This window comes from Alosa pseudoharengus, unplaced genomic scaffold (assembly GCF_046254945.1).
Source record: "Alosa pseudoharengus isolate Yale_2024_CS ecotype anadromous, Long Island Sound unplaced genomic scaffold, YU_APseudo_1.1 YU_APseudo_1.1_scf_10, whole genome shotgun sequence".
In the NCBI taxonomy this organism is placed as follows: Eukaryota; Metazoa; Chordata; class Actinopteri; order Clupeiformes; family Clupeidae; genus Alosa; species Alosa pseudoharengus.
Window position 1 is genome coordinate 22847163 of NW_027468565.1, and position 21830 is coordinate 22868992.

General features: G+C 40.4%; 1 protein-coding gene and 2 long non-coding RNA genes across 3 annotated transcripts in view; 1 reads left to right on the forward strand and 2 right to left on the reverse strand.

Moving 5' to 3' along the window:
• Window positions 1-14843, reverse strand: part of zc3h18 (zinc finger CCCH-type containing 18) — a 69723-nt gene extending 54880 nt beyond the window's left edge. Inside the window, exons 1-5 of the mRNA XM_076267752.1 lie at window positions 14698-14843; window positions 12744-13708; window positions 9187-9271; window positions 2828-2976; window positions 2544-2639 (exon numbers count right to left, since the gene is read on the reverse strand). Coding sequence (XP_076123867.1) covers window positions 2544-2639; window positions 2828-2976; window positions 9187-9271; window positions 12744-13697 — 1284 coding nt within the window. The 5' untranslated portion in view covers window positions 13698-13708; window positions 14698-14843. The remainder of the gene's footprint in view (window positions 1-2543; window positions 2640-2827; window positions 2977-9186; window positions 9272-12743; window positions 13709-14697) is intronic.
• Window positions 14844-16180: 1337 nt separating this feature from the next.
• LOC143140284 (uncharacterized) lies at window positions 16181-18097 on the forward strand. Its single transcript, XR_012990625.1, has 2 exons — window positions 16181-16739; window positions 17152-18097. It is a non-coding gene; the product is annotated as an uncharacterized LOC143140284 (long non-coding RNA).
• Window positions 18098-18147: 50 nt separating this feature from the next.
• On the reverse strand, window positions 18148-19804 carry LOC143140293 (uncharacterized). The gene is made up of 2 exons (XR_012990630.1): window positions 19253-19804; window positions 18148-18739 (listed from the first exon to the last, which is right to left on the reverse strand). It is a non-coding gene; the product is annotated as an uncharacterized LOC143140293 (long non-coding RNA).
• Between the last annotated feature and the right edge of the window lie 2026 nt (window positions 19805-21830).

Here is a 21830-nt window from a genome sequence, read left to right on the forward strand (position 1 = left end):
CATCAAATATGTACATTTCACAAATGAACCACGTCGGTGCTTTGTTGGATTCCGACATGTCACGGCTTGCGGCCCGCAGGTGCTCGGGCCCGCCATTGCCGCTTGCGGCTATATTTATTATTATTATTCATTATTCTACTTTTTTGCTTTCCTGTTTTTGAAGTGGTTAACATTGTCGAAAACTCTTGAAATGTGGCACACACGTCAAGTGTCTCGCATCGCAGTTATGTACAAGAGTTTGACTCCGGGCGTGGCCCAGGGTCTCGCTAGCGCCCCCTTAGGTGACTGATCTCGTGGTTGGCATATATTTTGAGGTGGTTAACATAAACGAAAAGTCTTGAAATTTGACACACACATCAGGTGTCACACAAAGCAGCTAGGTACAAAAGCTTGGCCCCGGGCATGGCCCAGGGACTCGCTAGCGCCCCCTTACGCCTCCTTAGGTGACTGATCCCGTGGTTGGCATATAATTTCAGCTACACACACCAAATTTGGTAGGTGTCTGTATCTCTCCAAGATGAACAACTTTCCTATGTACAATGCATTAGCCACGCCCAACAGGAAGTGAGATATTTGGGATTTTGTGCAGACTAATGTGATGAAATATGTGCTGAATTGTGATTCCAAAAGAGGTGCTTCCCATGGGTGAAAACGCATGAAATTTGGCACACACATCAAGTGATACAGTGAATAGACATGGATAAAATCTTGGCACCGGGCGTTGGCCAGGAACTCCATAGCGCCCCCTTATGTCACTGTGACTTGTGGTTGGCATATAGTTTTAGATACACACACCAAATTTGGTGAGTGTATGTAACTCCCAAAACCAAACAACTTTTGTATTAACATGTCATTAGCCACGCCCACAGGAAGTGAGGTAATTGAGATTTTGTGCGTTGTGGACATGATCAATTTTAACATACTCCTCCTAGACGGTTGATCCGATTCATGTCAAAGTTGGTATACATGACGCCGAGATGTTCCTGATTATAAATTGTGAAGCCTTTTTTTGATATGTTGTAATTTGACGAAATGGCGAAATTATTAATTTTAATACCCTTCCACATGAACAATAAATGTGTCATAATTCACAATGCATGGCTTGAAATGTTTTAAATTTCACAGGTCATTAAAGACCATGTTAATGATAATATTCACATGCCCATAATGCATGTTTGGCATAGCGCCACCACCTGGCAACAGAAAGAATGACAATTATACTGATTTCACATGATCAATTTGAACATACTCCTCCTAGACGGTTTGTCAGATTCATTTGAAATTTGGCGAATATTATGCCAAGATGTCGCTGATGTTAAATTGTGAAGGGATTTTTGATAACTTATATATTTGATATGATTTTAATATCTCACCACATAAAGAGGAAATGTGTCATAAATCACAGTGCATTGAATGAATGGTCTGAAACTTCTCAGGTTAATAGATATCATGATTATGATGATATCCAGACACCCAATGGGCCTGCCTGACATAGCGCCACCACCTGGCCAAGCAGGAAATGTGCCAGAAATGGACAATGCCTTAAGTGATTGATCTGAAACTTTATAAAATATCAGACATCATTATTGTGATGATATTCACATTCGTAATTCACAGGCCTAGCATAGCGCCACCATCTGGCCAAGCAGGAAATGTGCCAGAAATGCTCTATGCTTTGAATAAATGGTCTGACACTTCTCATGGTAATAGATATTATAATTATGATGATATCCAGGCACCCAATGAGCCTGCCTGGCATAGCGCCACCACCTGGTCAAGCAGGAAATGTGCCAGAAAATGGACAATGCCTTAAGTGATTGATCTGTTTACAAAAAATTTGGATATCATTATTGTGATGATATTCACATGTGTAATTTCCATGCCTAACATAGCGCCACCATCTGGCCAACCAAAAAGTGTATCAGAAATGTTCTTTGCTTAAAATGAATGGTCTGAAATTTCTCAGGTTAATATATATTCTGATTATGATGACACCCAATGGGCCTGCCTTGCATTTCGCCCCCACCTGGCCAAGCAAGTACATGTGGCAGAAAATAAAATACAAAAACAAATAGCACACGCATCAAATATGTACATTTCACAAACGCACCACGTCGGTGCTTTGTTGGATTCCGACATGTCACGGGTTGCGGCCCGCAGGTGCTCGGGCACGCCATTGCCGCTTGCGGCTATATTTAGCAATTGTTTTTGTGTGCAGATCTCAGAGCCTAGGCTGCCTACAGAGACGCGTTTTTTTGAAGGCCTGCTTATGGGGCGGGCAGCTAGCAGATCGTTAGAAAAGATTAGATGAATGTCATTATTTATGTTTGGGCCTTTTTTGGGTCTTTAAGGGTCAAAATACTCAATGAAGCTGGGCACCATCAGAAGCTGTCTTCTCCTGACTAGACTAGCCATGACCAAACCAGATTGGAGGGCATCCTTGAGATGTATGCATATCTATCTGCACATCTAAAAACTGTGATGAAATGCTTACACATGATTAACCTGAAATGCAAACACAATATATGAAATGTTAACAATACCTCTTTGGCGTGTCTCAGGCCCCGCTCCCATGCACTTTCCACTGGGGGGTCCAGAGGAGGTGGAGGTGGGGGAAGCTCCTCAACAGCCGGGCCACCCTGACCATGACAAAGAAAGACAGAATGGGGGCGGGGGTGATCAATACATTAGTTTACTCATGGTGGAAGCCTTTTTGAAAACACATAAGCTACAATTCCTCCCATTCCAAAACCATTAGCACAGAATAACACAAATACTGTGTTGGACTGAGAAACATTGTGCAACTCTCCGAGGGGTGAACACCCACCCAAGGACTGGCAGGCATGAGGGGATGGGGTCCACCTGGCGGGCCCCCGTTGTGGGAGAAGGGATCTGGTTTGCTGATTAGGGAGTAGTTCCCCTTATCGTTCACTCCAGGATGGATGAACCTGCAGTTCATACCCCAGGTGCAGTTCCCTGCAGCACACAAACACAAAAAAAAGAGAGAAAGAATGAGAGAAAAATATATTACTCTATTCACATAACATAAGGCAATGCAATCTCTCTCAGAAACAGAGCATGTGTAAAGAACTGAACTTCTGCTACTGTTCTATAACATTGAAGGCATCATTATTTGCTTTGCTGTAGTGCAGGGGTCGGGAATCTATGGATTGCCACTGCATTTGACCTGTGGAGAAATCTGAGTACAGATTTCTTAACGTGGTAAATAAGCGGCTAAAATGGGCTAATATTATACTGGATGTAAAGGTGATGACAGATGGGGTAACTTTTTGAGCAATGTTGCTGGGCAACCACATAACCGGTGTAACCCAGTATCAATGGAAACATTGCCAAAACCACAATAATGAGGAACATTGCCCAAAACCACAATAATGAGGAACATTGCCCTAGACTGGCCCCGCCCACCTAGATCTTCTTTCAGGAAGATCTAGTCTAGAACACCATAGTTCATAACCTTTTCCCTCAGACAAGAAAAATGTCACTCCAGGGGTGAAGACGAAACAAGCAGTCAACCTGTCAGTACACAACTAATTCCATTGGACAACACCTCATGATACAGTTCATGGTTTTCTAAGTAAACTACATTTTCTGAGTAGGACTGCAGCAATTATTCAATTCATCAATTAGTTGTCAACCACCATTAATCATTATTAATCACTTCATCGTAAAATCACAAAATGTACAGATTGCAGCTTCTTAAACTTTAATATTTTTTCTGATTTACTTACTTCTCTATGATAGTAAACTAAATATGTTAGGCGTGTGGACAAAACAAGGCATTTGATGACCAAATCTTGGGTGTTTAGGAAATACTGATCATCATTTTTTCACAATTTATTAACTATTTAACTAATTAATCAAGAATGACTAATCAATTATGAAAAATAATGGTTAGTTAGGTGAAGCCCTGCTTCTGAACTTTTCTTACACCACCAGACATGCAAATGCGGAACAGCAGTAGCACCCTTGTCGTCAGGCCATCTGTAACTGTATAAGATGCTGTGCAATGCTGCCCCCTAGAGGGCATCAAGAGCATTCAGCCACATCATAACGAAAATGCATTTTACATACTCACACCAGTGGTGTCCAAAACGGTGCCCGGCTATGAGGTGCCCCCAGCGCAGTTTCTAAAAATAGCCAACAAGTCGCCTGCAGATCACGCTCTAAAAACACGATCCATTGTAAAGTTTTCAATAGATATTTAAGTTTAGACCAGAACCATTTTAAGAATGTATGTAGCACAAATTGTACAAATTACAAATTGTAGCTGCGTTAAATTTTAGCCTTTGGCTCCAAATCCGTTTCCCATTCAATCTTTAAACAACAATGGAAGCGGAGTGCATACACGCTGCTCGCACGCATAGACAGTAAAGGGGGAAAAACTTGCTCGTCTGGTGTAGCCAATGGAAGCATATCTTTGCAAAGGTTCTGTGGCCATTCCATGTTCGTCAAATACGGTTCTTGCATGATTGTTCAGGGACTGAAAAACGATTGCTTTAGCTCACAGGCCTTTTCTCCACCGTAGGCTACTGCCGTATAATAGCGCTGAAAATTTTGTGGCATGCATGACTGAGCAAGACTGTGCATTATCTTTTTTGTCAGATCATGGAGATATTTCAGACTTTAGGTTCAGATATATTCAGATATTTAGGCCTACACAATATTGATCATTTAAAAGTAAAAATCACATAGGCCTATTACTTAGGAGGACTACCCTCGTAAAAAAAAGGGGTGAGGGTCTGTTTGTTTGAAATGAGTAGCCCTCCGTATGATTTTGTGTCTTCAGATAGCCCTCATTCCCAGAAAGGTTGGAGACCCCTGCTCTACACATTCAAGCTACCGTATTTTCTGGACTATAAGTCGCACTTTTTTTTCATAGTTTGGCTGGTCCTGCGACTCAGGTGCAACATATATATATTTATATATATGTTTTTTTCCTCTTCATGAGACATTTTTTGACTGGTGCAACTTATACTCCGGTGTGACTTATAGTCCGGAAAATACGGTATCTCAAGCAACTGAACTGAGGGCATGGAGGCCGGTTGTGTATGAAGGATATGGATAATGTATCATGTAAAACTAATCGAACATATACAGTGTATACATACTAGAATCCAACTCACAAACATGGGGATACTTTAGATTTAGTTTTTTCTCTTGGCTGCGAGCTGAACAATGTTTTAGTGAAAGACCTATTGGTATCAGACCACTACTGTGTCATCTTTGACAGTGTTCTCCCAGTTGCTGTTGCACCTCTCACACATATTGTTAGTTTTCGCAGTTTTAATGATCACACTGCCTGTAATTTCTCTTCTTTGTTTAACAAACTTAGTGATACCATGCCTGATGCTGGTGGGTTACAAGATACAGATGACATGCTTAACACATTTAATGAGTTATGCACCACCATACTAACACCACACTAAAAGGAAACCTATTGTTAACAAATCTCCCTGGATCACTAATGAAATACGTAGCCTCAAAACACTGTGTAGGAGAACTGAACGCAAATGGAAAGCCACTAAGCTTCTGGTTCATTACCAACATTTGAAAGAACTAACTTCCTCCTTTAACAAAGCAGTCAAAGATGCCAGATCCCAGTATTTTTCAAACCTTATTGCTAACAATCGAAACAATTCTAGATTCCTGTTCAATACTATTGATCGCCTCCTGAATCCTACTCCCGCCACTGTATTGGCATCCTCTGCTGATGAGTTAGAAAAGTTTTCATCATTTTTATTGATAATTGCTAATATTAGGTCAAATATCCCATCTCCGATGTCTCTTGCTAATGTTCCATGTCCCCCTTCTTGCCCTGATAACCTGAGCTATTTTAGACCTATCTCTATACAGACACTCACTGACATTGTTGCAGCAATGAATCCTTTATCTAGTCCTTTAGACATTTTACCAGCCACTCTTCTCAAAAAAGTGTTTAGTGCTACAGGCCCTAGTCTGCTATCAATCTTAAATAATTCTCTTTCCTCAGGGTGTGTCCCTGACCTTTTCAAGACAGCCAGTGTCCAGCCCCTCCTAAAGAAACCTGGCCTTGATCGTTCCATTCTAAAAAAAATTCGTCCAATCTCTAAATTGCCCTTTATCTCCAAAATTCTGGAAAAGGTGGTCTTGATGCAACTTTCTGAAGTGTTAAAGGGCAATAGCATCCTGGAGAAATTTCAGTCAGGTTTTCGTCCTATGCATAGCACTGAAACTGCTCTTATCAGGGTAACCAATGATTTACTAATGGCAGCTGATTCTGGTGAGCACTCTGTTGTTGCTGGATCTCACCGCTGCTTTTGATACCATTGATCATGCTATTTTAATTAGAAGACTAAGAGAATGGGTTGGCATAACGGGTCCTGCTTTGGACTGGTTCATATCCTATTTGTCCAACAGGACATTTTTTGTTTCAATAGGTAATTTTACTTCCTCTACCTCAGCTATTACTTGCGGTGTTCCCCAAGGTTCAATTTTAGGACCAATATTGTTTTCCCTGTATATGTTACCTCTAGGCCACATAATTTGCCGCCATAACATATCATTTCACTGCTATGCTGATGACACACAGTTGTACCTCTCAGTCAAACCAAACATGCTTAACAAGCTAACTGTACTGCAGGATTGCATAGCTGATGTGAAAGACTGGATGTCACAGAATTTCCTACAGCTTACCTCTGACAAAACAGAAGTCCTTTTCATTGGCCCTGACAAAGTCTATAATCAAGCGAAGACTTTTCTTGGAAATTTAGCCTCAAATAACAAGACTACTTCTAGAAACGTTTTATTTGTTTTATTTGATACAGATTTAAAATTAGACCAACATGTAAAACTCCTTGTGCAGTCCTGCTATTATCAACTGAGAAACATTTCCAAAATCAGATCTATGCTTTTTTTTAAAGGACACAGAGAGAATTATACATGCATTTGTCTCATCTAGACTTGATTACTGCAACGCCTTATTCACCTGTTTAAATCGTCATTCCATCTCTCGTTTACAGACTGTTCAGAATTCAGCAGCCAGACTTTTGACAAATTCTAAATTTAGGGAACACATCACCCCAGTTCTGGCCAATCTTCACTGGTTGCCAGTGAGTTTTAGGATTGATTTTAAAATCCTCCTTATTAACTATAAAACATTACATGGTTTGGCACCTGACTATTTAAAAGATTTATTAACTCCCTACTGTCCGACTCGGCCCCTCAGAACCTCCAGCCTGGGAATTTTAGTTGTTCCAGAAAGTAAACTGTCAACTAGGGGTGACCGATCATTTGCAGTTAGAGCACCCAAGCTTTGGAACAGCCTCCCTTATAACATCAAATCTGCACCATCAGTGGCTGTTTTCAAATCTAGTCTAAAGACCCACTTATATAAAATTGCTTTCCTTAAATAGTGAATGATTCCACTCATGTCTCTGCTCATTTATTATCATTATTATCATTTCTGTTTGTTTATTTTGTCTTGGGTACTATACTGTATACTTTTCCTATTCTCTTTTTTTTTATATATATTTAGTTAAGTTTGTGTTTGATAGTTTGTAGTTTGGTAGTTTACTATTTTATCATTATTATTATTACTATTATTATTATTGTTATCATTACTATTGTTTTGTTTTTTGCTTTGTTTTGTTTGTTTGTTTGTCTGTGGAGCACTTTGTGCTTGAAAAGTGCTATATAAATAAATTTTATTATATTATTATTATTAGAATATTATGCTGCTCACATAGAGAGTTCAACAGCAATACAGCAATAGAGAAAGATTAAGAGAGGGAAAAAATCCTGCCCATAAATCCTATTTTCACCATGAAATGATGAGTGTATACTTTCACAGCAATCATCCATGATTATTGAAAATGTTAAGCTAAAACATAGGGGAACATTAAAAAATGTTTGGCAGTAAAAGGAGCCCAATTAGGTTCATAAGTCATACAACGGATCAGAAACAGCATCACCTTGTTTTTGACTATAGCACCCCCTAGTGGTGAAATGCTACAACACACCTTGACTTACAATTTGGAAGAAAACAGCAACAAGTAGCACAACTGAAAGATACTTAGGCTTTATATTTACATTGTTGAAATTGACAAGTGCAAACTTAATATTTCTGTTAAAGATAGGATGGGTCAGGGAATTCTGAAAGATAATTTCTGAAGCATTTTTTAGTTATTACCTGAAATCCTCTTTACATCTCTGATAGCAACCAAATTAATGAAATGCTCCGACGTCAAAAACCAAAGATATCAGTCATCTGTGGAAGCTGCAGGGCTATTAAAAGCCCATTCAATCATTTTGAATGGGCTGTCACAAATGATCGGTTACTAATCTGTCTATCAACTCAACTTGCCTACACGCACGGCACGCACTCAGCTCCTACATGCACTGCATGTGAGTGATTGCAGCCTCCCTATGTACAAGGTAGCTCTAGCGATTAAGAAATTATTCTGTAGCATAGTGGTACACAATTCAACTAGCAAGCTGAAAATCATAGGTTCAAATCTGATGGGTGCCATACATGAAATTGTAGCCCAAAATGAATAATTTAAAAAAAGTTTTTATATCTGTCATGACACAAAAGTGCCAGTGGAGTAACATTAGTTTGAAACATTTGCAGCCAGCCCTGGATGAGCTAGTCCCTCCGGCTGAGGAAGATATATTTTCATCTGGAAAATTAGAGCTGAGGAACTCGTTGAGTGGAAAGGATGCATAGCGACAACTAAGGAGGTTGAAGGCGTGGACATTTACGCCATGGTTGCTGTATTTCAGCTTGGAGGTGATGCCAGCCTCACTGCTGACTCATGAGTGTGGACGAATGCTCTCGTAAGTCACGTTCTGGTGCTGTGAAGGAGTGGCTGGAGGGGGAAGCCAGTGGGCAGGAGTGGGATTTTTTCAGTTGTAAACTTCAACTAAATGTTAACTTCTCTGGCTGCGTTTTACAGTGTTCCCTATCCTAACTTTAAGAGTATCTTTTCACCATGCAAAATATCAGGCCTATTTTCACACATGATTGATTTTTTTTCTTTTCTTAAAACATTAGCCTGCACATATTTTTTGCTGCTGGTGTGAAATTCACACCTGCAGAGCAAACCAGCATTAGTTTCTTCTTTGTGGCACGCAGCCTCTCCACATCTTTCACCAATGTACAGCTCCTAACATCCTCCAAGGACATACCTTTAATAAAGAACCTGCAGGTGGGACGGGGTCGAATCTTGCGATCCATGGGGTCCTTGACCTCCCCCTCTTCCAGGTCATCATCCTGGAGATGATATGCAGAGAGAGAGAGAGAGAGAGAGAGAGAGAGAGAGAGAGAGAGAGAGAGAGAGAGAGAGAGAGAGAGAGAGAGAGAGAGAGAGAGAGAGAGAGAGAGAGAGAGAGAGAGAGAGAGAGAGAGAATATGCAGTAGGAGAGGGAGAGATGGAAAAAAAGGGAAAAAGTTAAATTAGGAGATCGATGTATCAATGTTTAAATAGTATTTGAATTTCATAGCCTGACGAAGTCATACTCAATTCTAGTCAGAATGAGTCTGATACTGCTCCATTGGGACATAATTATGGGGCATGTTTCAACCGATACAGGGGGGGAATGCCTCTGCACTCAATTGGATAGACCTAACCAATCAGAGCAACGAAATAGCTTACCGTGAGGTGTAGGAAGAAAACACACAAACCATCCTTCTTCTCCACAAATGCCTTAACATTGTTTTCTGGTCTTTTGTAAAAGTCAATAACTCCTAGTCTACAACAATTAGCGAAATCTAAGATACGTAGTAGGATAGGCTATTAGGAAAAAACTGATAGCCTATATATCCCCTCTGTTTTTAAAAATAATTCTGTTCAACACAGATATGCTACAAACATGTTAAACAACTGGGAAAGGCTGTCGCAAATCCCTCGAACAGGTGGTCAATCAGAGATTTCAAACAAACGAGGGAACATGTCGCAATGCAACATCGCTGTTTTCCCTTGATGAAAGTGAAACCACAAGTTTTCCCACATCTCAACTTTGGCCAAAGTTTTCAGAAATAATAATTTTCAGTGATAAAACCTCATTAAATAATATGCATTTTCCATATGGGGTCTTAAAAGCCATGTATCCTTCTAGCCACAGCGTTTTTGTTTCAAACATAAGCCTAATCTAAGCGTGCTCAGATGACGTGATAGACCAGGCGCTGTTGCTCACCTGTCCATCATCGTAAAGCCCGATTTGATTGGTCCGCCCGATCTAGGGCGAGCATACTTGCTCCACAATGGAGCAATGCCAGACCGAACTTCCCGACCTCAAATGTTGTGGGCGGGACTAAGTTCTGAATGGCACCCAGGCTATGAATTTCATATTCATGTGAACACAGAAAACGGTTGAACTAAGACACCGGTCAGTAAACCTTTTAGGCTAATTAGAAATACATGTTCAATTTTCTTTTCAAATGCAGCGGGGACGGATTCATTGACTGATTGATCGAAGCTTTTGCTTATTGCAGCACATAAGACAGGCACAAGAAAACTGCAAAACCAATCAGTCATGTGTTATCCTTTTGATAAAGTAACCTTCCAAAAACTACATGAATCGCTTCATTTTCATATACATCAATTCAAAGCCAAACAACTGATAAACATCTACATATCGTTTTTTGCACTAGTAGGTATTCTCTGTCACTTCAACAGCAAAAACAGTCCGCATCTTTTGAGTAAAATCCTTAATACCAAAATTTTAGTAGGCTACTTAATAATCACTAACTGAAATAAATATAAATAGACTACTCAAATTGCCAATTACGTTCACATTTATTATGACCATGCAGAAAGAGAACTTCTGCCTTAGTGCACTCTCACTCACAGACACAGCTATTCAGCATCAGTGTGTGGTAACCCAGGGCAACAAAGCATCACATCTGATCTGGTACTTGCAATCATATGAATAGTCCAATGTAGACAGACAGATCAGTGAAAAGCAGACAAGGTATTAAACAAGCAGCCATCTATCTGACACCTGATCCAAGGCCTCCATCCCAATATTCACACCTGACTTTGGCCAAACAATGTTTGGTAGGAGCAGAAAGAGGAATGGATAGGCATGTCTAAGTGCTGGGCAGTATACCGGTCTTCCAGGTGTACCGGGCTGAAGTTTCACACAGGTATGGAGTTTTTACACACTCGCACATCTTTTATATATTACGTCAGGTTGGTAACGTGTGCCTGCGAGGCCGCACAATAACTCTGCTGCACAAAGATTGCGAGATGACATTGGGCTATAGTCTACAACAATAAAATAAAATGCTACACAACCACAGTAGTGGAGAATCGTGTGAGTCGGGAGAATACCCTGTTGGTCTGTAACGTTTTGTGGTCGGGTTTGCGTAAGCTTAAAACAGGCATGATATCGCCGTTTGTAAAAGTATTGCTGTGTGATCACAGCCCCTCACTCTCTCTCCCAGTGGTCCTTCCCCACAGCTCTAGTAATAACGTAGAAATAGCTGAGGATTAGTCATGCAGCAGGTTCACAGCAGTTTATATTGATGTTGTCGTGGTAACATATTTTACATGTTGTGCAGTAAACCCTATTTATTAATTAATTAATTAATTCATTCATTCATTCATTCATCCATACACTCTATATGAATTTAAAAATATATGAAATCGAAACATAGGCCATCATTTTCAGTGTGTGTTTGTGTGTGTGGAGAGAGTCAAGCAGAATCTAGGATGGCCACTGTTGTGAATGATCCCACTACAGTATATTCAATATCACTGATGACGTCAAGGTGATGGGGGCCCCCAAATCAAATACATTTTTAAAAATGTATCGAAGAAGTATCGAAATCGCAATTCTTGACTTGGTATCAGAATTGACCCCCCCCCCCCAAACTGTGTAAATCCCCCCTATATGAATAACCTAAGGGGGGAATTCCCCCCCATTTTGAAAAATTTGTTAAAAGACTACAATCTTTCAAGAATCTTTCCCAAATCTTGTCAAAGTTGTTTTGTGTAAGGTGGCCATAACTTGACTAGAGTTCTCATAGCACACTGACCAGTAGTTGCAGCCCAATACAATCAAACATGGACTTTGCATTCTCATCTGTGGTCTGATTGGTCCAAGCCTTCACAGCAAACAACCTGAACAGTGGCATAAGATACTACATCGACCAGTAAAAGGCAATGACAACCATACATGGACAATCTGACCATTCATTTTGCGCTTCTTAGTTAAGTCACGACACATTGATTGTCATTCACAAGCTGGCATCACCAAATGTGAACAAATGAGCCATGAATTTCACACCACTAGACTATGCTGCTCTCTATGCCGCAAATGGAGCTCATCTTTTTTTCACTGCACACTACAGCTTTAGACCGACATTCACATTCAGTGTGAATACTGATGTTGACTTTGTTCTGTCATACGCTATTTTCTGCCGACTACATTAGCATATTCTGTAGAATATTTGATGCAATGATTCCCATGGACAGCGCACAGCACATAAGTAAAACATGACTCACACTTTCACACCGCATGGGACTGAAAACATCTCAATTTCTCCCAAGCCCTTGCCTGCATTTTCACAGGACCATGTAAGGGAGGCATGTATCTAATTGCTTCACTTGAAATCTCCTCTTATCATATAAGCCATGACATATTTTCCTGTTCCAGTGTTCAGAAAATCTATTCAGTCTAGAGTTTAACAAAAAAAAGGTATTGATCAATGAAAACATAAAGAGCTGGCTACTACTCACGTCTATCTCCCCCTCATCGATCTCTCCATCATCCTCATCCTTCTTCTTGTCCCGAAGCGAGTCTCTCCTCCCCCGCTCCTGACCACGGGACTCGTCTGGCTTTTTGGGCTGGCCGTCCTTGTCAGATGGGGGTGGCAGGATGGGGATCCGCTCTCTCTTCGGCTTGCTCCCCTCCTCGCCTTGCCGCTCCTCCTCCTTGTCCTCCTCCTCGGGCTGCTCTTGGGGGTGCGTGGGCACGCTGGGCTCCTCGGGGACCTCCTCGTCGTAGTCCAGCTCGTGCTCGTCCAGCTCGCGAGACACAGACGACGACTCGTCCTTCATGTCGCTCACCACCACCCCCCGTCGCCGTCGGCGCGCTTCCATCATCTCCTCTTCATCCTCCTCTTCCTCGTCCCCCTCTGCCCTTACCGTGGCAGGGCCACCTGGTTGCTCTTCCTCATCATCATCTTCCTCCTCTTCGGGCAGGCCGAGGGGCCTATTCTGCTCGGGCTCGAAGTCCGGCGATTCGGGACTGATTCGCTCCTCATGCTCGTGTTCTTGCTCGTCCTCTTCCTCATCTTCGTCTGCCGACTGACGGACGTTCACGCTGGCATCCATCATACCACTAAAGTGTACAGGCAGGTCAGAGGCACCCCTCATATCTCTATGATCTACCCCATCTTCCTCTGGGTCTGACACTCTCTCTTGCCCTCCACCACCACCACCGCCTCCTCCTACTCCTCCCATGACTGCTGCTCCACTGAGATCTTCATCCTCCTCATCGTCTTCAAGTTCTGAGTCTCTGCCGACTCGGTCTTCATCCAGGCCCTCATCGTCTTCATCATTCAGCAGCTCGCTATCAGACACGGCCTGGTCTAGCTCAGCTGGTGAATCCAACAACTCACTGTCAGAGATGCCCTTCTCCTCCTCCTCTGGTGATTGTGGGGACTGGGTAGGGCTCTCAGGGGTATCCATCAGTGTTTATTCTGAAAAGCCATTAGTAGAGAAAATGTCACATTTGTGTCAAGTGTTCTGCCCATCATTGCCTACCCTAATCATAGCTTGACTTGGATAGATCGTTCCCACGTCATTCCTTTTCAGTCAACGTGAGCAGTTTTTAAATTATTTATGAACCTTACTATTTCATATGAATAAAAAGACATACACTTACACTACATACATTGGAGTTTCAATGAAATGTCAATTATTAACACTGGTCATCATCAACCGTATCATTTAAGTCTTACCTTATAAGGTAACGTTAACACTTACGTCTAACGTTAGTTAAGCAAATGCGGGGTCAAATATACTATTAGCAAGTCCTCATAACCAATTTGATGTTACTCTACAAGCTATTGAACAAGGCTCACCATTGCCGTCACAAGTAGCGAGCCAAACTAAACCATTTATCGCTACACCTTTTGACAGAGGTGTTTTAGGCTAGCGACTCAATTCATAATATAGCTAACATTAGGGTTAGCTAGCGAACTATGGCAGCGTACATATTCAACCGTTGTCTAATGCATGTGTCTTGTTAACTAATTGAAAACCAAATATAAAATCGGATAAGCAATATGTATCTAACAAGCTACCGGGGCCAATAGCAATGTAAGTTAAGTTCCGTTGTTGGCAGCTAGCAAGTTAACGTTGGCTAACGTTATCTACCGCTAGCAAACTAGCTAGCCAACCAGACGCCTAGCTAGCTAGCTTCACTTCGCAAGCTAGCAACACAAGGCCCAAATATTGTCAACGCAGGCTGCAAACACAGGTGTGACTAAGGATCACTCTCTTAGCATAAAAACAATCGTGAAAATGACCTCTCACTTCATAAAAACGTTGGACTGGAGTATAGCAATAGATCCTTAAATGCCACTTTGAATTAGGCTACGAAGCATGGTTGTCCGATCTTCATTAACAATGCAGCCCTCCTCTTTTCTCCGAGCTCAAAAGTAAAGTAAATATAACACTTATTCACCTTTCCAACTTGAACGACTCGGGAGACAGGGTCTCGGTATTAAGAACTACCCGGTCTCACTCTTTTTGTACCTGACGACGATCTATATATGTCCGATTTTCTGTTATTTTCTTTACCGGAGAAAATAGTAAACCCTGCACGACAAAGTGAGAGCGGCCATTGCCTTGACGTCATCAAGACACGACAGTGTCACTTAACTGGTGTGCAGTTCAAACTTCAATTTGCTAATCAAATCGACAAACGTCAAATGTCTACTTTATGACATGTAAGTACATACACAAATTAACGAGCAAACAAATCAAGTTAAAATGAAAAAGAGCAAAAAATAGACCTAGGCCTAAAGCAAGCAATTCATACACCTGGTGCATTTCTCGAAAATGAAGGCCTAGGCCTTTCAGTATTGCATGACAAAACAATTACAAAATGTATCAAATACACGCAATTGAATCAGTATTTCCTCTCCCTATTAATCTTTGTCTGCATTGCATTAAGTTTTGAATTCTAAAATACACTTTGCCTTTGGTAAAGTTGACTAAAACAGATTATATATATAAAATAATATACAATTATTATAAAAAAATATTTTGGTAAATTATTTTAATCTCACGAGAATGAAAACAACAAGGAAAAATCCTACCTTGAACGGAAGCAAATGTATTCTAAGAAAAAGAAAAATCTCATAAAGAAATAAATATGTTTTAATAAAAACACATCACCCACAATTATTGACACCCCTGGAAAATCTGATATAAAAATGTAACAGAAGCATTTTCCTATTCATATTCAACTTCTTTAAGTTAATCAGAGTGTCTGTGAACTTTCAGAAGTAGTTCATGACTTTCTTTTTCACTAAGGTATGGAAATAAATTGACACAGAGGCTAAATCTCCTAGTCATTTTTCAACATGGGAAAGACAACAGAATACATTACATTTCAATAAAAAGAAAGTGTGTTGACATTTGTAGGCCTACTTTGTTGAAAATGTCCATTACAGTTAAACCAATAATTAAAAGGTTCTAATCAGCTGGAAAGTTGACAAAAGTTTTTTATTTTTCCTCCTACTTTTACTTTAACTTTACTACATTTTTTAAATGAAATGTATACTTTTACTCCACTACATTTTCATTAGCAGCATTAAGTAGCCTACAAAGTAGGCTAAAATAATGTGCTAATGAAAACAAAAGCCACAGTTACCATTCAGCATGTTAGATATTTGCTGACCTTCTGTCACCAGGGGACACAGCAATGAATGAAGACAGTATGTATTTGTAGTTAAGACCTTGCAAATACATAGGACATAAGACATAGCACACCAAGGCCTATGCTGTTGTAAGGACCTGCATTTAATTCAACTTCTAACTGCTTGCTTGCATTAATAGCACTTTTGTTTAGGCTTTCAGCATGTGTTTAGGAGTGTGATGTACTGTAGCTGTCTTTCTAAACATGTTGGATAAACTTCATTATAGGCCTATAAAAGGATAGCCTGGGTGCCATTCCGAACTTAGTCCCGCCCACAACGTTTGAGGTCGGGAAGTTCGGTCTGGCATTGATCAATAGTGGCGCGAGTATGCTCGCCCAAATACTGGCGGGCCAATCAAATTGTCAGGGCGGGCTTTATACGATGATGGACAGATGCTCAACAGTAACGTAATCCACCACGTCACCAAAGAGCGCTTGGGTTGAATTCGTTTACAACAACGATGGCTGCCGCTGGAGAATTGAGATGTGTAGATTCTGCTATCAGGTCTGTTCTAGAAGATATCGACAGCGAATTAATTTTAAAAGAGGAACAGAGTAACGGGATCAAGGCATTTGTTGATAATAAAGATGTTTTTTGCCGAAGCAACTGAAATGGGCATCACGGCGATGCAACTCGGCTTGCACGACGAGGTGGATATAGCCAGCGGTCGTTGCCAGATCCTTTTTTGAAGCCCGGAATCCTGGCTGCTGAACAACAAGTGGAGGGACATGCTAGGCTCCGATGTTTTTCAAGCCAACGTAATGGGTATCGTCGTGGACGAAGTTCATCTAACTTACAAATGGTAAGAGAGTCTAACTGTCTGACTTAGTAAATAACTCCCAATGTCGTGATATGAATCCCATGTTGTAAACATAGTAGCCTAGGTATCGTTGTACGTTCGCTAACTCAGACTTGGTACAATCATAACGTTTTAGTGTGATTGTAGCGAACTAGCTGTTAAAACATTCTAATGTAGGTTACTGTTTTATTTCTATCAGTGGTCAGGCTGCAAAAGGGCAGAAGGGCATTTGGGTGTTGCTTTATGTACTCAAGCACCATACCCATATTGGTAGGCTAGTCACTGTACCCCTTATACGTGATGTATTCTTTTTAGATGTCAGTACAGTCATTAAAAAGTACTAAATGATACTACTCATAATTTCTTATTTTTACTGTTACTTATTGGTTGCTTTTTGTACTGCTATATATTCCAGGTACACCTGTGCTGACATTGACCGCTTCTGCTGATCGGGAATCCAGAGCCAGGGTTATGAAACAGCTTCAGATGGACAATCCAATAAATTTGGCCCTGAGCCCAAACAGAACAAAATCAGAGTGGGTCTGATTAAAGTACCTGGCCATACACTGGAGTGCCTACACTGGATTGTGAGGGATGTTAGTACAAAGCTTGACCCAGCAGTTAAGACGGTACTTTAATGGAGTCACTAGTTGTCTGCGGAAAGCTTTGTACTGCCATTTTGAGGAACACACCACATCTGTTGATCTAGGACATCTGTGCTGCACTCACTGCCATTCTGTTTGTTCTTGTGAACCTGAAGGTTGTGGGGAGCTAATCCCCAAATATGAACACTTTCAAGGGGAGGTTTCATCACACCACAAACACAGAATAGTCACACCTAAGGGCACACTTTTGATCAGGGAACTGTTACAAACTTACAGGAGTAGTTTACTTCAGGACCATAAAAACATACCACTTTACACAGTCGACACAGCCTGCACTGGTTTTGGAGATGAACTCATTGATCAGTTTTAGAACAGTGCACACAGATATTTGACCTGGACTTCATTATCCATAATCTCCCTACATACAAGCTGGAACATGCAAAAGAGATACTATGAATTATGCATGAGGTTTTTGATGACATCGAACAGAGTCAAACTAATTTGCTTGATGACTGTGTTGTTCAGGATGACCGTGTTCAGGTTGACATGGATTACACTGGTTACTTTGATGACGAGGATGAGGATAAGATACAATCATCCCCAAGTAACTTGGAATCAGGCTTGTCAATGTTGAAGATCTCAGGCTAGCTTCAAATTCAGGCTCAAATTTGTAGCTTCAGGGTCCTGTTGTTGTGAAAATGCCTTTTTTTTTACCTCTGTTACATTAATATTTTTGAATAAAATTAAAATGGTTTATACTTCTGTACTGGTTGGTGATGTTTCTGCATTTAAAGACAAACAATAAGACATGTCAATAAAGATTTTTAATATCTACACATAATAGGTAATGTTTGAAGATATACGCTGAACTTTGAACATACAACCAATAAGAAAACACAAAAATGTTTTCAAGAACGTGGATACTACTAAACTATTATATGAAAACAATTATTTACATTGTCATTTACGAAAACAATATTTACAAATTACCATCACCATTTACATTTCACATTTACTTAATTATTTAAATAGGCACATTTTGCCAGTCCATTATTTTCTCCTGGTAATTCAGCTTTGCCAATAAGTTTCTCTTGAAATTCGGGAATGCATGAGACTGCCTGCCTGGGTGATTTTTGTTGGGAAAGTTGTGTCTCCCTGAAAACGTTTACCAGTGTTAAAACGTCCTGTTCTCGGGCCACATGATGAATGCCAGCCGGCCTTGTCAGCTCCAGCTCTGTGTCCGTTTTGTCCATTAGCTCTTTGACGATGCCAAAGGACCTACTGATTCTGGCTGCTGACATTTCTGACATGTTTGGTCCCAATCCTCTCATAAATGATTTGAGAAAATTGTTTAGGTGTTCCAGGTGGAGGTCAAGTGGATGGAAAATGGGTGACAACCTGAAATATAAGTGAACACATCAGTGTGAAGAATTACAGTATAGCCTAATAAGTTTAACGTGCATTGACAATACATTGGAAAATACAGACTGTTAAATATGGTGACACCAGATGCAATTGCTGAGCAGGTCAGAGAAACACTGCCCACCCCCCACAGAGGTGCAGAGCACAGAAGTGGGGGTTGGATAACATGCTAGTCCATTACAAAATGAAGTTTCTACATATTGACAAAGTGACAGAGGCCAACTTACACATCAGGTACAAGTTTATCCTGGTAACATTTGCTCACACTACACTGAAATTCGGGCTGGCTTCCAGAATACTAGGCATGTCAAAATATGACTAGATGATTTAATCATAGATAGATTTCACGGAAATGAGGAGTGTGGGAATGCACAGTGTTTATCACATTGGACAATAATCACGACTCACTATTAACTAATGTGAAACGTGGCAATCGAGGTTATTCTCATAGTCATATCATAAGAAGTAGAAATGTATTAACAAGCTTACCTCTGTAATGCTTCTTCGCGTTTTTGTACCGGTTGGAGTTGACGGATTGGGGCAGAACTTCTTCAGAGTCCGGGGCGTCTCTGATGCCTCAGATGAACACGGTTCTTCAGGCTGGTCTCCTTCGTCTTCTGTCCATTTTTTAAACACGGGCATGTCGCGTTCCAACCGTGTTATAAAGTTCTGACAGGACCGACAAATGCGATGCGATTTGTTTGCAGTGTTGTGGAGTTGTAATCCTAAACGGATAACTTGATCGTATATGCATTCACCTTTACTGTTTCTCTCAAAAATGAGGTTCGTGTGTTGAAGAACTCCGTGTATCCTTACATTATTTTTACAACACCTGCGAAAATCGCTCACATTTTCTTCTTCTAGCGTGCAGTTGAGTTCTGTTGACATCAACTATGCGTCGCTTAACATACGTCACACACTCCGTTGCTCTGATTGGTTGTAGGTCTATCCAATTGAGTGCAGAGGCATTTTTTTTCCTGGTTCGTTTGAAACACGCCCCATAATCACAGCTCTATGGAGCAGTATCAGACTCAAATTCTGACTAGAATTGAGTATGACTACGTCAGGCTAATAAAAGGAAGCAGCAGTGAAAAATAAATGGCATCATTTCTAGATCATTTCCACAACCCCAAAATCGTGATTGAGTCATAGAGTGGTTGCCTTATCATTTATGCCCTTGATTTCCAGCCAAATCCTTTGCGGGCACTCGTGAGCATTTCATCTCCACTAACTGCCTGCACTTTCCAATTGGTCTTGTTTTTTTCTTGTTTTTTGTGTGTTTGTTTTGTTTTGTTTATTGTTACTCTTATTATTATTGTTATTATTTCCACTTTTGATATGCATTACTTGGTTTGATTTGATCCTTGCTTTTATTATTATTATTATTATTATTATTATTATCATTATTATTATTATTTTATCCCTTATGTTATGATGTTGTGTATTATGAGCTGAGATAAGGTGGGGTGGTGGGAGGGGCGGGGTAATTCTTAAATAATCAGGTTGTACTTTCTCTGTGTCAATTGAAAACCAATAAAAATAATTTTTTGAAAGAAAGAAAAATGAATGGCAGCGATACCTTTGTTTTACCTTTGGCTTTGAAGACATTGTGTATGAAGTGTAGGCACCACGTTTTAAGGTGCTGCATGCAATTTAATAGCTTATCTAAAGTTCTGACTGCTTTCTTTTTCATTACAGTAAAAGCATAGTGAAGGGAGGGGGATTGTCACCCTACCTGGCCTTGAAGGCTTTTACAAGTACTTTGTACTTCTACTTTCAGTGTGTTTTATAATAGGCTTCTTGTCATACTTAAGTACTTTAAATGTGTTTTATAATAGGCTTCTTGTCATACTTAAGTGCTTTAAATAATAGATAGCCTACTTGAAGACTTTTACTTAAGTGGTATGCTTATAGATTACTTTTACTTTTACTTAAGTCATTTTCTGATCGATCAAATATATGTACTTCTACTCAAGTGTGGGTTTCAGATACTTTATACAACTTGGACAAAGACCCATCATTATTTTGCCCCCATGCACAGTATGGAGGATGATAAGAGAGGCAAACAATTCCATAAGAATGTTGGAGAGTTACAGAAAAAGGTGTCGTCTTGGGGTTACCAAGTTTCAGAGGCCTCAGTGCCAAGGGCGCTTGCTTTCATAATCTGGTAATTTGGACAATACCCTCTATATGATTTGTGATTTTACTATCCCACTGACATGCTACTTTCCTTTAGGTTATAGAAGATTAATGTGGAGACAAGCCAGATATGTCAGCCAAAAGACTTCCCTGATATCTGTCCAAAGATGGCATTGCTTGTGAGTAGCATCTGTGTAATGCACATCAAAGACTGGATGCACAGTACTTTCAACATTTGTATATCTATACAATGTTCATGTTCAGGGCAGCCGTGGCCTACTGGTTAGCGCTTGGGACTTGTAACCAGAGGGTTGCTGTTCTTGCAGGCAGCTCACTGCGCCGGGATTAGTGTGTGCTTCACTTCACTGAGTGTGTTTCACTAATTCACGGATTGGGATAAATGCAGAGACCAAATTTCCCTCACGGGATCAAAAGAGTATATATACTTATACTTATGTCATTTTCAGGTGTGTCAATTATGGATAAATAAACTAATTTGTTTCCCAATGTGCTTTTACAACATGCCACATGCTACAATTGAAAATTCCAAAGACTTCAGATAATTCTGTTTTATGCTTGTTCCATCAGTGTGCAGGTGAACATTGGGTGCACTTAAGTTTCAGAAATGGTTTAGCAGTAAAAAAAAAAAACTGTAATCATAATAAATATTTCCAGATTATATAACTAGGAATACCTCCACAGAGATACATATCTGACCATGTAATTCTGTGTGACAATGACTTGTCAGGTGGTTTGCTGGGTTTGTGAAGGCATCTTCAGTCCAAGCCACAGCTGCAACATTCATCATGTTTATCTTAGGTGTGCCAAACTCAACACAAACCAGAGTTTACAGCAAAGGCAAAGAGCAACGCCACCTGATGCTGGTCGAATATGATGTTTCTATTTTTCAGGGAGACAGCCCCAATGC